The sequence below is a fragment of the Microcaecilia unicolor genome, chromosome 13 (assembly GCF_901765095.1).
Source record: "Microcaecilia unicolor chromosome 13, aMicUni1.1, whole genome shotgun sequence".
Lineage (NCBI taxonomy): Eukaryota > Metazoa > Chordata > Amphibia > Gymnophiona > Siphonopidae > Microcaecilia > Microcaecilia unicolor.
Window position 1 is genome coordinate 38,384,474 of NC_044043.1, and position 12,471 is coordinate 38,396,944.

Consider the following 12,471-nt stretch of genomic DNA (forward strand, 5'->3'; position numbering starts at 1 on the left):
ATCCCAAAAATATAAATTGAAGGGGCTTAAGTCTGGAGGTTCGCTAGGGTGCTGAATAGGTTTGCAATGGTTCAGTTTACAAAGGCAGTAAAGTGAACAGCCTAGCGATGTAGTAGGCAATTTGGTGTTGGGGGGGGGTGAGTTGGGGAGTGTCACGAAATGCCTATCCACCCACCTGGGGTTGCCCTGCAGCCACTTAGAGGGTCTATCCCCAGCACAGCTCAGTTCCACCTGCCACTTGTGCTCTACACTAGCACCATCCTCCCACCGACTGGGTCACAACTGCCTCTGGGCTTGTCTCCTGCTCCCAAATTATCCCCCGTGATTTCTAGGTTACTGGAGGCCACACTCCAAGTGGCCCCTCAGTTCCCAGAAAGCACTCACAGACCCAACACACAAACCACCAACCACCACGATTCTTTATCAGTCCAGACAGGCAGAGGCAATGAACAATTATTTATTTTCTTAAAAATTGAACAATGAACAAAAAATGTGAAATCAGCAGACAATAATAGGTAACTGAAATATGGATCAATTATAACACTAACTAAACATTTGTATACTGTCTAAATAGTACCTGGGTAGATCAGGCTATATAACTGTTCAGAGCCTCAGCAAAGAGATCTGTCTCTCTTTTCTCCCTGGCTAAGACTGGAGGCAAAATCAGTACACTCTAAAGAAATGAGCTCCTGGGCCAATCAGAGCCCAGTCAACAATATTTAAAAGTATACTGCTGCTTGCTTCCTGCCTTGTTAAAGAAAAAGAACATTCAGTTCCCTGTAACAGCTTTACAACAGAGAAACACCACCTGCTGGCCAAACAGGAGAAATACACTTCAGGACATAATTAAGGCAGGAAAATATCCAATACATTTGTCAGGAATAAAATACACTGTTTCTTCACAGGGAATAACTAGACAGTAGTACTGTAATGAACATATTTTGGGATCCAGATCAAACACAACTGACAGAAATTAGGAGAGTTCTCTGGAAAGCGACTGTTCATATCACCAGATAGGACCCATTCTATTATGTGGATAAAATTATGTATGTTTTGTGGTGAGCCACTTAGAATCTTGAGATAATGCAGGATATACATATATATATATATATATATTTTTTTTTTTTTTAAATAGCCTCTATCTGGCAGATTATAGTGGGTAGAATAAAGCAGAAGAGACAGCCCATAGCTTAGGTAAAATAACAAATCTGGTTTCCAGTGTTGAAATAGACATGACTACAATAGGTTTGTTGTAAGGCAAGTCTGTTCAAGATTGGAGGCCATAATTTAAAATTTGTAGCATGTGTGGGGGCGTGTCAAGATGGCGGCCTGACGGTGTGGAGAGTTTGTTCAGAAACGCTGCTACTTAGATTCCTGAAATAATGCCTCACACTAAACGAAAAGGGGTGATAAGAAGCCAATTGCCACTGGCTAGAACATCTTCCCCCTCGCAGCAAACGCTGGATAACTTTCTACATCAAATACCGTTTGATACCGAATTGGTGAGTCCGTTGAAGAGCCTGGGAGAAGGAGCACCCGGGTCCTCTGGACTAGAGATATCGCTCACACCACCGGAGCTGAATCCTCCTCCTTGCCCGGCAGGCGCTGAAGCCGCGCTACCAGTCGGCGAATTGTCTGCTGGGGAGGCTGGGGAGGCTGGGAGGCCCGAGACAGCTCAGGAGGAGGCAACCCTAAAGGCTGTTTGGAGAGCAGTTCAAGATTTGACTGTGGCTGTAAAGAATTCTACAATTGAAATTCACCAAATAGTGAGTAAGATTGAGAAAGTAGATGCCTCATTGGAGCAGGTAAAAATGGATTGCGCAAGCCAAGTGAATCAGTTCAATACAGAAATAAAAGAAATTAAGGTTTCAGTAGGAGCCTTGATTGAAGAAAAAGTTAAGATACAACGAAAGATTGAGCAAATGGAAAATCATACTAGAAGACTGAATCTAAGACTATTGAATTTTCCACGTTCTTCATTATTGAATCCAATTGACCTATTTAAAAGTTACTTGCATGAAATATTACAGATTCCTGCTACTAGTATTCCTCCGTGCAATAAGGTTTTTTATATACCTGTTAAGAACCAAGACTTTAAAGGTCAAAAAGAAACAGAACAAAATATAACTGACTTTCTGGAAAATTCTACCTGTGAGATTAAAGATCGAGGAACTCTGATAGTTCAATTTATTTTTGAGCAAGACTTGAACCATGTACTGAACTTATACTTTAAAAATACTTCCAAATTATTTCATGGACAAAAAGTTTGGGTATACCTGGATGTTTCTAGGTCTACTCAAGATAGAAGAAAGATGTTTTTGAGCTTGCGCAATGAGTTAAAAAATTTGGGAGCTACATTTATGTTGGCATATCCCTGTAAATGTAAGATCACATATGGTAAAATTATGTATCATACCTGATAATTTTCTTTCCATTAATCATAGCTGATCAATCCATAGACTGGTGGGTTGTGTCCATCTACCAGCAGGTGGAGATAGAGAGCAAACTTTTGCCTCCCTATATGTGGTCATGTGCTGCCGGAAACTCCTCAGTATGTCGATATCAAAGCTCCATCCGCAGGACTCAGCACTTAGAGAATTACACCCACAAAGGGACACTCTGCCCAGTTCACCACCGCCGAAACGGGGGAGGGGAATTAACCCAGCTCATCCCCACACAAGTGGGTGAGGGGAATCCGTCCAGCTCATCCCCGCGGAGCGGGGGAGGGACACCACACCCGCCGATGCGGGGGGATCTGGCTTATCCTGCAACCGCAACCGCGGGAGGAGCTGACTGACCCTAACACCGCCGAAGCGGGAGGGGTACAAAGCTGCCCTACAGCCGCACGAAGCGGGAGGGAGTGCCGGCAGAATTTAAGTCTCAATCCAGCCCCGTAAAACGGAGGGGAGAGGAATGCAGCAGCTCACTGTAACACAAACTCGTCTCAACTCTTGAAGAATCCAAGTGAAAAAATAACTTGAACACGAAGTCTTCCTGAACAGGAACTGAAGACTAAACTTGAATCTGAAATGCAACCAGAATATAAACAGTACAGATATATGGGAGGGACTATGGATTGATCAGCTATGATTAATGGAAAGAAAATTATCAGGTATGATACATAATTTTACCTTCCATATCATCAAGCTGATCAATCCATAGACTGGTGGGATGTACCGAAGCAGTACTCACCCAGGGCGGGACATAGAAATCCCTGACCGCAACACTGAAGCTCCAAACCGGGCCTCCGCCCGAGCAGCCACAGTCAAGCGGTAATGCTTGGAGAATGTATGGGCCGAAGCCCAAGTTGCCGCCTTGCATATCTCTTCCAAGGAGACGGAACCGGCCTCTGCCATCGAGGCCGCCTGAGCTCTTGTGGAGTGAGCCTTCAGCTGGATAGGCGGCACCTTCCCCGCGGCCACATAAGCCGCTGCAATGGCTTCCTTGACCCATCTTGCCACTGTAGGCTTAGCAGCCTGCAGACCCCTACGATGACCTGCAAACAGGACAAACAGATGATCCGATTTCCGGAAATCATTGGTCACTTCCAAGTATCTGATGATGACTCGTCTCACATCCAGATATTTAAGAGCAGAGTATTCCTCTGGGTAGTCCTCCCTACGAAAGGAAGGGAGACAGAGCTGCTGATTCACATGGAAGCGAGAGACAATCTTGGGCAGGAAGGAAGGCACTGTGCGAATAGTCACTCCTGCCTCAGTGAACTGCAGAAAAGGCTCTCGACATGAGAGCGCCTGGAGCTCGGAAACTCTTCTGGCTGAAGTGATAGCCACCAAAAAGACTGCTTTCAACGTCAGGTCTTTCAGAGATGCCCTCGACAAGGGTTCAAAAGGCGGCTTCTGTAATGCTCTTAGCACCAGATTGAGATTCCACGCAGGCACCACCGAGTGCAGAGGAGGGCGCAGGTGATTAACTCCCTTGAGAAAACGCACCACATCTGGCTGCGAAGCCAGGGAAGCACCCTTCAGGCGGCCCCTGAAGCAAGCCAGGGCCGCTACCTGGACTTTAAGGGAACTGAGCGACAGGCCTTTCTCCAGACCTTCTTGCAGGAATGCCAACACTGAAGAAATTGGAGCAGTGAATGGAGAAAATGAGCCTGCTTCACACCACGCTGCAAAGGTTCGCCAAACCCTGGCGTAAGCAGTAGAAGTAGAGCGCTTCCTCGCTCTCAGCATAGTGGCGATGACCTTGTCTGAGAAGCCCTTCTTCCTCAGACGCTGCCGCTCAATAGCCAGGCCGTAAGACCAAAGGGGGAGGGATCCTCCATCACCACGGGACCCTGATGCAACAGGCCCTGCTCCACTGGCAGCCGCAGAGGATCGTCGACTGAGAGCCTGATCAAGTCCGCATACCAGGGACGTCTGGGCCAATCCGGACCCACCAGGATTATCCGGCCTGGATGCTTTGCCACCCGGTCTAGCACCCTGCCCAGCATGGGCCAGGGCGGGAACACATAGAGAAGCTCTTGTGTCGGCCACTGTTGGAGAAGAGCATCTACTCCCAGGGATCGAGGGTCCCGTCCTCTGCTGAAAAAGCGCGGCACTTGGCAATTGGCCGATGATGCCATCAGATCTAGGCTCGGCTGGCCCCAGCGCTTCGTGATGTCCAAGAACGCCTGAGCAGATAGCTGCCACTCTCCGGGCTCCAAGGTATGGCGACTGAGAAAGTCCGCCTTGACATTCATGACTCCTGCAATGTGGGCCGCTGACAGCTGCTCCAGGTTCGCTTCCGCCCACTGGCATAGACTCATAGCCTCCTTGGCTAGAGGGGCGCTCTTGGTACCTCCCTGGCGGTTGACATAAGCCACAGCCGTGGCATTGTCTGACAGGACCCGTACTGGCTTCAACGCCAGTACCGGGATGAACTCCAAAAGCGCCAACCGAATGGCTGTGAGTTCCAGGAGGTTGATAGACCACTTTGCCTCTGCAGGAGACCAGAGCCCCTGCGCTGTCCTTCCCAAGCAGTGGGCTCCCCAGCCCGACAAAGAGGCGTCCGTCGTGACAACAATCCACTCCGGGGTCACCAGAGGCATTCCTGCGGACAACTTGTCTGTCTGCATCCACCAGCTCAGCGCCTTGCGCACTGCTGGGTCCAAGGGAAGGCGCACAGCATAATCCTCCGACATCGGAGTCCAGCGCTGCAGCAGAGAGGGTTGTAGTGGTCTCATATGAGCCCTGGCCCAGGGCACTACTTCCATCGTGGCCGTCATAGAGCCCAACAGCTGCACATAGTCCCAAGCCCGAAGAGGAGAGGCTACTAGGAACTGGTCCACCTGAGCCTGAAGTTTGACAATCCGATTGTCTGGCAGGAACACTCTGCCCACTTGGGTGTCGAATCGAACTCCCAGATACTCCAGGGACTGAGTTGGGCGCAGCTGGCTTTTCTCCCAGTTGATGATCCACCCCAGGGAGCTCAAAAGAGCAACCACCCGGTTCACAGCTTTGCCGCACTCTGCATAAGAGGGGGCTCGGATCAACCAGTCGTCCAGATAAGGATGGACTTGTACTCCTTCCTTCCTCAGGAAGGCCGCGATGACCACCATGACTTTGGAGAAGGTCCGCGGAGCAGTAGCCAACCCGAACGGGAGGGCTCTGAACTGGAAGTGTCGGCCCAGGACTGCAAAACGCAGAAAGCGTTGATGGGGAGGCCAGATGGGAATATGCAAGTACGCTTCCTTGATGTCCAAGGATGCCAGGTACTCCCCTGCCTTCACTGCCGCTATAACAGAGCGGAGAGTCTCCATGCGAAAGTGCCGAACTTTCAAGGCCCGATTGACCCCTTTGAGGTCGAGGATAGGCCGTACAGAACCTCCTTTCTTTGGTACCACAAAGTAAATGGAGTAACGTCCCTTGCCAAGCTGATTTTCTGGCACCGGAACGACCGCACCCAGGCGGATTAGATTGTCCAAGGTCTGCTGCACTGCCACAGCTTTGACCGGAGACTTGCAGGGAGAGAGTACAAACCCGTCTCTTAAGGGTCGGCAGAACTCTAGCTTGTAGCCGTCTTTGATGACTTCCAGCACCCAAGCGTCTGAAGTTATTGTGGTCCACTCGCCCAGAAACGAGGACAGCCGTCCTCCAATCTGCACTGGGGTGTGGACCAAGGCCCCGTCATTGGGTACGAGACCCTGGGGGAGGACCGGAGGGAGCACCTCCGGGACGGCGGTTTCTGCGAAAGGAATGCTGCTTGGGGGAGAAGTTCCTCTTGAAGGAAGAGGAGGCAGAAGAGCCCGACCTGCCCGGGCAGTACCGACGGGCTTCCTGAAACCGTCCTCTGGAGGTACCGGGACGAGTACTAGCCCGAGCCATGACCTCTGGTAACTTCTTGCCCTTAGACGTGCCGAGATCGGTCACGATTTTGTCCAGCTCGACCCCAAAGAGCAGCTTGCCTTTAAAAGGCAATTTCGCTAGGCGGGATTTAGAGGCGTGGTCAGCAGACCAATGCTTCAGCCAAAGCCACCGCCGCGCAGAGATTGTCTGAGCCATGCCTTTAGCTGAGGCCCTCAAGACATCATACAGCAAGTCTGCCAAATAGGCCAAGCCCGATTCCAGGGCCGGCCAATCAGCCCTCAAGGAATGATCCGAGGGGGAAGACCGCTGCACCAAAGTCAGGCACGCCCTGGCCACATAGGAGCCGCAAACTGAGGCCTGCAAACTTAAAGCAGCCGCCTCAAAGGACGACCTTAAGGCTGCCTCCAATCTTCTGTCTTGGGCGTCCTTTAGGGCCGTGCCACCTTCCACCGGCAACGCCGTTTTCTTAGTCACTGCAGTGATTAAAGAATCCACGGTAGGCCACAGATAGGCCTCACGTTCACTTTCAGGCAAAGGATAGAGGCGGGACATAGCCCTAGCCACTTTAAGGCTCGCTTCCGGGACATCCCATTGAGCCGAAATTAAGGTGTGCATGGCATCATGCACGTGGAAGGTTCTAGGCGGGCGCTTCGTCCCCAGCATAATGGCAGAGCCAACAGGGGCTGAGGGAGAGACATCCTCCGGAGAGGAAATCTTCAAAATGCCCATGGCCTGCACTAACAGGTTGGGCAAATCCTCTGAGCTAAAGAGCCGCGCTGCAGAGGGGTCATCCGCTCCATCCGAGCGGGGATCCGTCTCCTCCAAGGAATCCGCAAAGGACCGTTGGGAGAACTCAGATACGCTGCCCTCATCTACATCGGAGGAGACAAAGTCCTCCAAGGCCTGGGAATCAACCCGAGGGCGTTTACCTCCGGGGGCCTCAACCTCTTTACCAGACGAGGGAGCAGGGGCAGCGTTTTGCATAAGGAAGGCCTGATGCAGCAGCAAAACAAACTCGGGGGAGAAACCCCCCAGACTGTGCACTTCCGCAGCCTGGGCTACAGCCCTAGACGCACCCTCAACCGGCGCTCGCAAGAGCGGGGGAGAGACATGCTGCGCATCCAAGATGGCGTCCGGCGCGACACTCCGCGAAGGAGCCGCGCGGGAAGAACGGCGCTTAACTTTAGCCGCTTCTGTGCCGTCGCCCAAATTAAGGGCGTTCATGGCATCAGTCTCCCACCTGAAGGGCGGCCCAAGAAGAAGCCGTCCGAGCCGCGTGGCCGACCAATATGGCGGAGGCGAGCCGCGGGGGATGGGCATTTATGGCGGGAAAAACCGCCACGCCGGAGGAAGGATCGGGACACTCATCGGTCACGAAACTGTCACCCAACAAGGGTGAATCAGACTTTAAGACCCCCGCATCCCCTCTGGAAGCGCACACGCGATCCGGGGAGCGACTCTTTGCGCCCTCGCCCTCCAACGTCATGGGCTACGTGGAGACCAATCGGGGAACCCCCTGCCCGCTATAAAAGGTAAAAATTACCTGCTGTCCGCTCCGAGCTGTAACGACCTGGTGTCCCAGTGAGTAGCTGCAATAAACGTTTAAATAAACGTCGAAATAAACGCCTTTAAGGACGTTCAAAATTTTTTTTTTTTTTTTTTTAAACGGAGCCAGCGGGAGGGGGGAGAAAAGGAGGGACCTGGCGCCACCAGGTTTGCACTTGCTCAAAAAGAGCCCTCAACCCCAGGCACTCAACAAAACCTAAAAATTAGGCTTGGAGGCCTAGCCAGAGCTGCTGCTGTGTGTGACCACCACCTGCTGAGATAGAGAACATACTGAGGAGTTTCCGGCAGCACATGACCACATATAGGGAGGCAAAAGTTTGCTCTCTATCTCCACCTGCTGGTAGATGGACACAACCCACCAGTCTATGGATTGATCAGCTTGATGATATGGAATTGGGGAATAAGTATATTTTCCTAGAACCATCGCAGCTACAGCTGTTCTTGGACCAGAAAAAACTAAGCAGTCCGTTAGAGAAATAATAACTTTCAGTTATAAATAATATATGGTTATCAGGTTAAGCCGAGTTTTGTTTTAATAGATGCTTATAAAATCTCCTTTGTTACCTATCGCCCCCCCAACCAACCAATATTGTGGTCTAAGGAAGAGAGAATATTTAATTGCTATATTAATTCTTGTAATAATGTGGCTCTGTGTTTCTGTACAAGAAAATTTTTTTTGTTTTTGCTTGTTATAAAAATTCAATAAATAATTTAAATATAATATTTGTAGCATGTGGAGGGCCAAAACATACACACACACACTCATACTCTCTCTCTGTAAATCATACACTTACACACTCTAAGAACTCCCAGTCTCTCTCTCATATATCCCTCCTCCCAAAGTTTTCACCCAGTCTTTATCGCGTCTACCTCCGCCAGCTTTCACCAAGTCTCTTTCTCTCTTATATATACCCCAGCCTTCACCGTCTCTCTCTCTCTCTTAAGTAGTCCCCCCTCCCAGCCTTCATCCCGTCTCTTTCTCTCACCAGCTTCAGCTGCAAAAGAATAAGCATGATTCTTGCTTCCCTACCGCAATCCAGCTATCTGCAAGCTTGAGCCGCACAGTGCTGGAAGTTCAGGTTGGTCTCGCAGTTTCAAGAATGTGCGGCTCAAGTTTGCAGATAGCTGAGTTGCGGCGGGGAAGCAAAAATCCCACTGTAAGCATCTGTGTTTCACCACAAGAATTGCCGAAGTTCTGTGGGCCAGGTAAAGGCACTTGAGGGGCCAGATTGTACAAGCCTGTTGTAAGGTTTAATGGTAGATTTAACAATTCCATAGAATGATCCAAGCCAGGCCTGAATATGCTAATGACATTTTATAGGGTCTCAAAACTAAAGCAGGAAAATACACCAAGACAGGATTAAACATGTATTGCGAGGACTGTGCATGGAGGTCTGAATACTCGCATGCAAAACTAGTTGCAGGGTAGAAGAGGTGTATGCACAATGGTAAACCCGGGGCTGGACAAGCCTGGCTTACAGGACACAGGTATATTTACAGCAGCACATTAAGACACCTAAAGGGTTACCAGCTAGATCCAGGTTATCACTGACAGTTACATCCTAGGAAATTATGCACAGAAAAAATAAATTATGCAAAATTAATTATGTCTTTTACACATTGTAAAAGTGTTTTTTTTAAATCTAACCTGTGTGAAAGAAGAAATTCCTGTTTCTCCCCACAGCTGCCTCTCTCACCCTTTATTCAACACATCTCTCACCTTTCTCACTCACCCCCATTCTCCATTGCCCCCCGCCAGTTTCTCCTCATTACTGTTACCCATTTCCCCTCAGTCCTAGACTCCCATCTCTTCGTGCAAATATTCACCTTTTTACACAAGACCTGCTTCAGGCTTTCACTCTACTCCATTTCAGTCCCTTCAGGTTTCTCTCTCATATGTCTTGGTTGCATGACCTCTGTCTCCAGCTGCAAAGCCACAGACTCTATACCAGAGGAGAAACATCTGTACTGTGAGGATCATGAAAGCCAACCACTGATTGAACCCCAGTACTGACCACCTTTTTTCTTTTGCTTGCCTTTCTAAATAATGATTAAGACAGCTTAGGGCATTTTTAGAGTTCAGTAGATTAAGTGCCTACCACAAAGAGTCTAAGCAAATAACTGAGGCAACGAGTGATACTCAAAGTCAGAAGGAATGCCAGGGAGAGAAGCAAGATTTTGAATGCTGGTTTCCTAGATTCTCAACCCATTGACCTAAATACAGAGGGGTCCTTTTACTAAGGTGTGCCAAAAATGGGATGTTAGTGTAGGTGCGTGTTTTGGGTGCGCGCAGATCCATTTTTCAGCGTGTCTGTAAAAAAGGCCCTTTTTTTATTTTTGCCAAAAATGGAAGTGCGGCAAAATGAAAATTAGTGCACGTTCATTTTGGGTCTGAGACCTTACCGCCAGCCATTGACTTAGCAGTAAGGTCTGTTTAGTATAGAGCTGTCTGGTTTTGCAGAGATCAGCCAGCTTGGTATAAATAACTTATTCCCTTATCTATGATCTACAGCTAGCCTGTGTCGTCTTGGCTTTTTCAGGGATAAGTTAACAGACAGGCTTGCTTGGCCTAAAATAATGGGCCATAAACTTTAACAAGCCTCTGTTTGTTTCAAACAGGCTCTAAACATAATGCAGAGACACTCTTTCAGTGAAGGACAAATACGAGTGATATTCAGGGAGATTTGAGGTTACAAAGGGCAAATGATGGATAATTGTGAAAAATACCAAAGAAGCAGAATTATGTGAAGGTGACCTCAGAGGTCAGAATTGAAGAAAACCAGATAGTAAAGAGAAAATATAAGGCATTAAGTGATTGGACAAAATTAAGCTTCAGTAATCTGACAAGCACATCTTGTGGCAGTCAGATTTGTTAAGATTCCAGGGAAACACACAGAAAGCCCAGACAGAGATTTTATTTTCCTTATACTGAAATTTAGACTGATATCAATAAGAATTCAATTTTCTGTAATACTGGGATAAAATAATTTTTATTGTAATCATTTATTTACTCTAATAAATTTAAGCATTATTATAAAAGAAAAAAACTAAACTCTGGAGTGTCTTCCCTTTGCCAAAAGGGCTTTTAGTCTCTTCTGAAGTGTTTAGCTCCCTTTTAGAGGCAAGAGCTGGGGGCTTTACAGGTCTCACACGGTAATCATGTGGTAATCATCTACGTGCGTAGAATAACAATTACCACCCGGATTCTGCCACTCGCAGGAAAATAAAAATTATTTTCTGGCGCACGTAAAAAAACAAAATACCTGCCCAGGCCTCGCAATAGCCGGGCGCTAAGTCCAAATTGATATGTGTTGGGTGCATGTAGGTGCCTACGCGACTTAGTAAAAGGGCCCCTAAGCTACTCCACCAGCCAGTTCAGCAGAAGAGTAGTTTCCCTTCTACTAGGCAACAGTATTAGAGACTTTCTTTGCTGTGAAGTGTAGCCTAGAATATGCAAAAATGAACTGGTAATGTTAATCCCACTCCAGGTAAATATGCAAATTACAAGGATTATACATGCTGTAAAAAAATAGTATGGTATATTACATGAGTCTTTAACAAGAATTCCACAAGTATGCAGTTCTGAAAAAGCAGGACGTGTTGCTGGATAGATTTGGGGTGCACTGCCTGAAATGTGTGAGTCTCATTGCTTTAAAACAAACATGGGGTGTTGCAGAACAGGGGGTTCTGATTAGTACTACAGAGTCTCAGCATGTCCAAACTTGAGAACTTGTACCCCTCGTGCAGCATTTTCTGCACTTACCTAAGTTTGCTGATCTTTCCCATTTCTTCTTTAGTTGGGGCATCTCTGGGTTGTTTACACTAACCTCTGTATAGTAGGCAAAAAAATAAAGGTCATCTTTAAAGCAGTACCTCAGTTCAATTTGGTTGTACCACAGAATGGTGGTATATCAAATCTATTAGGCAAAGAAAAAGAATGAAAGGGGCCGCCTACCAAACAACACAAGTTAGGATGTCACAAAGTGGCTCAATTTATTAACAAAGAATCTTCAATATCTAATTTTGCATATATAGTATTCCAAAAAAATGCACAAGTTGTATACATTAGATTCTTCTCAATATAGATAATCCAGTCTTCAATTTCCAATTTGCATAAACAGTATTTTAAAAATGCACAGGAAGTAGTGTATATTAGGTACTTCTCGATATAGATAACCCAACACTCCAGTATTTCGGCAAAGAAATTGCCTTCTTCGGGGGTCCTAATAAGAAGTACTCAAGACGTATGTACTGTACCAAAAATAACTCCGGATGTATCACTTTACACTGTAGAGGAACCGATGGTGCGAAAATTGAGAAACAGGAGGCTAACGTCAAAACGTCCACAGCAAAACAAAAGGCGAAACTGCCCTTCCCTCTAACGATTTTTTAGTGCATCTTCCTCTCAGGCCCTAGACTTTTTTTTTTTTTACTTATTATTATCTCGCTCCAGACTAGAGAACTCACCCACATTCCCAGCAGCAGCCAATGGACAAAGCAGCAGAGGCTGGCTATTCTTCCGATCCCTCTATATGGTAACCAATGACTAGACAAGGTTGAGGACTCGCCTCCCTTGTGGCGAATAACCGTGGAGTCC

The 12,471-nt window shown here is 47.7% G+C and overlaps 1 protein-coding gene across 4 annotated transcripts in view; it reads right to left on the reverse strand.

The window, feature by feature from the left end:
- The window catches only part of THYN1 (thymocyte nuclear protein 1), a 38,692-nt gene extending 26,257 nt beyond the window's left edge, over nucleotides 1–12,435 (reverse strand). For 3 of the 4 annotated variants that reach the window (XM_030222415.1, XM_030222416.1, XM_030222413.1), the window contains exons 1-2: nucleotides 12,342–12,435; nucleotides 11,638–11,703 (exon numbers count right to left, since the gene is read on the reverse strand). In XM_030222415.1, the coding sequence (XP_030078275.1) occupies nucleotides 11,638–11,680 (43 nt within the window). In that variant the 5' untranslated portion in view covers nucleotides 11,681–11,703; nucleotides 12,342–12,435. Of the gene's footprint in view, nucleotides 1–11,637; nucleotides 11,704–12,131; nucleotides 12,286–12,341 lie in introns of those variants that run through there. The other variant, XM_030222414.1, reaches the window with a different exon arrangement.
- Between the last annotated feature and the right edge of the window lie 36 nt (nucleotides 12,436–12,471).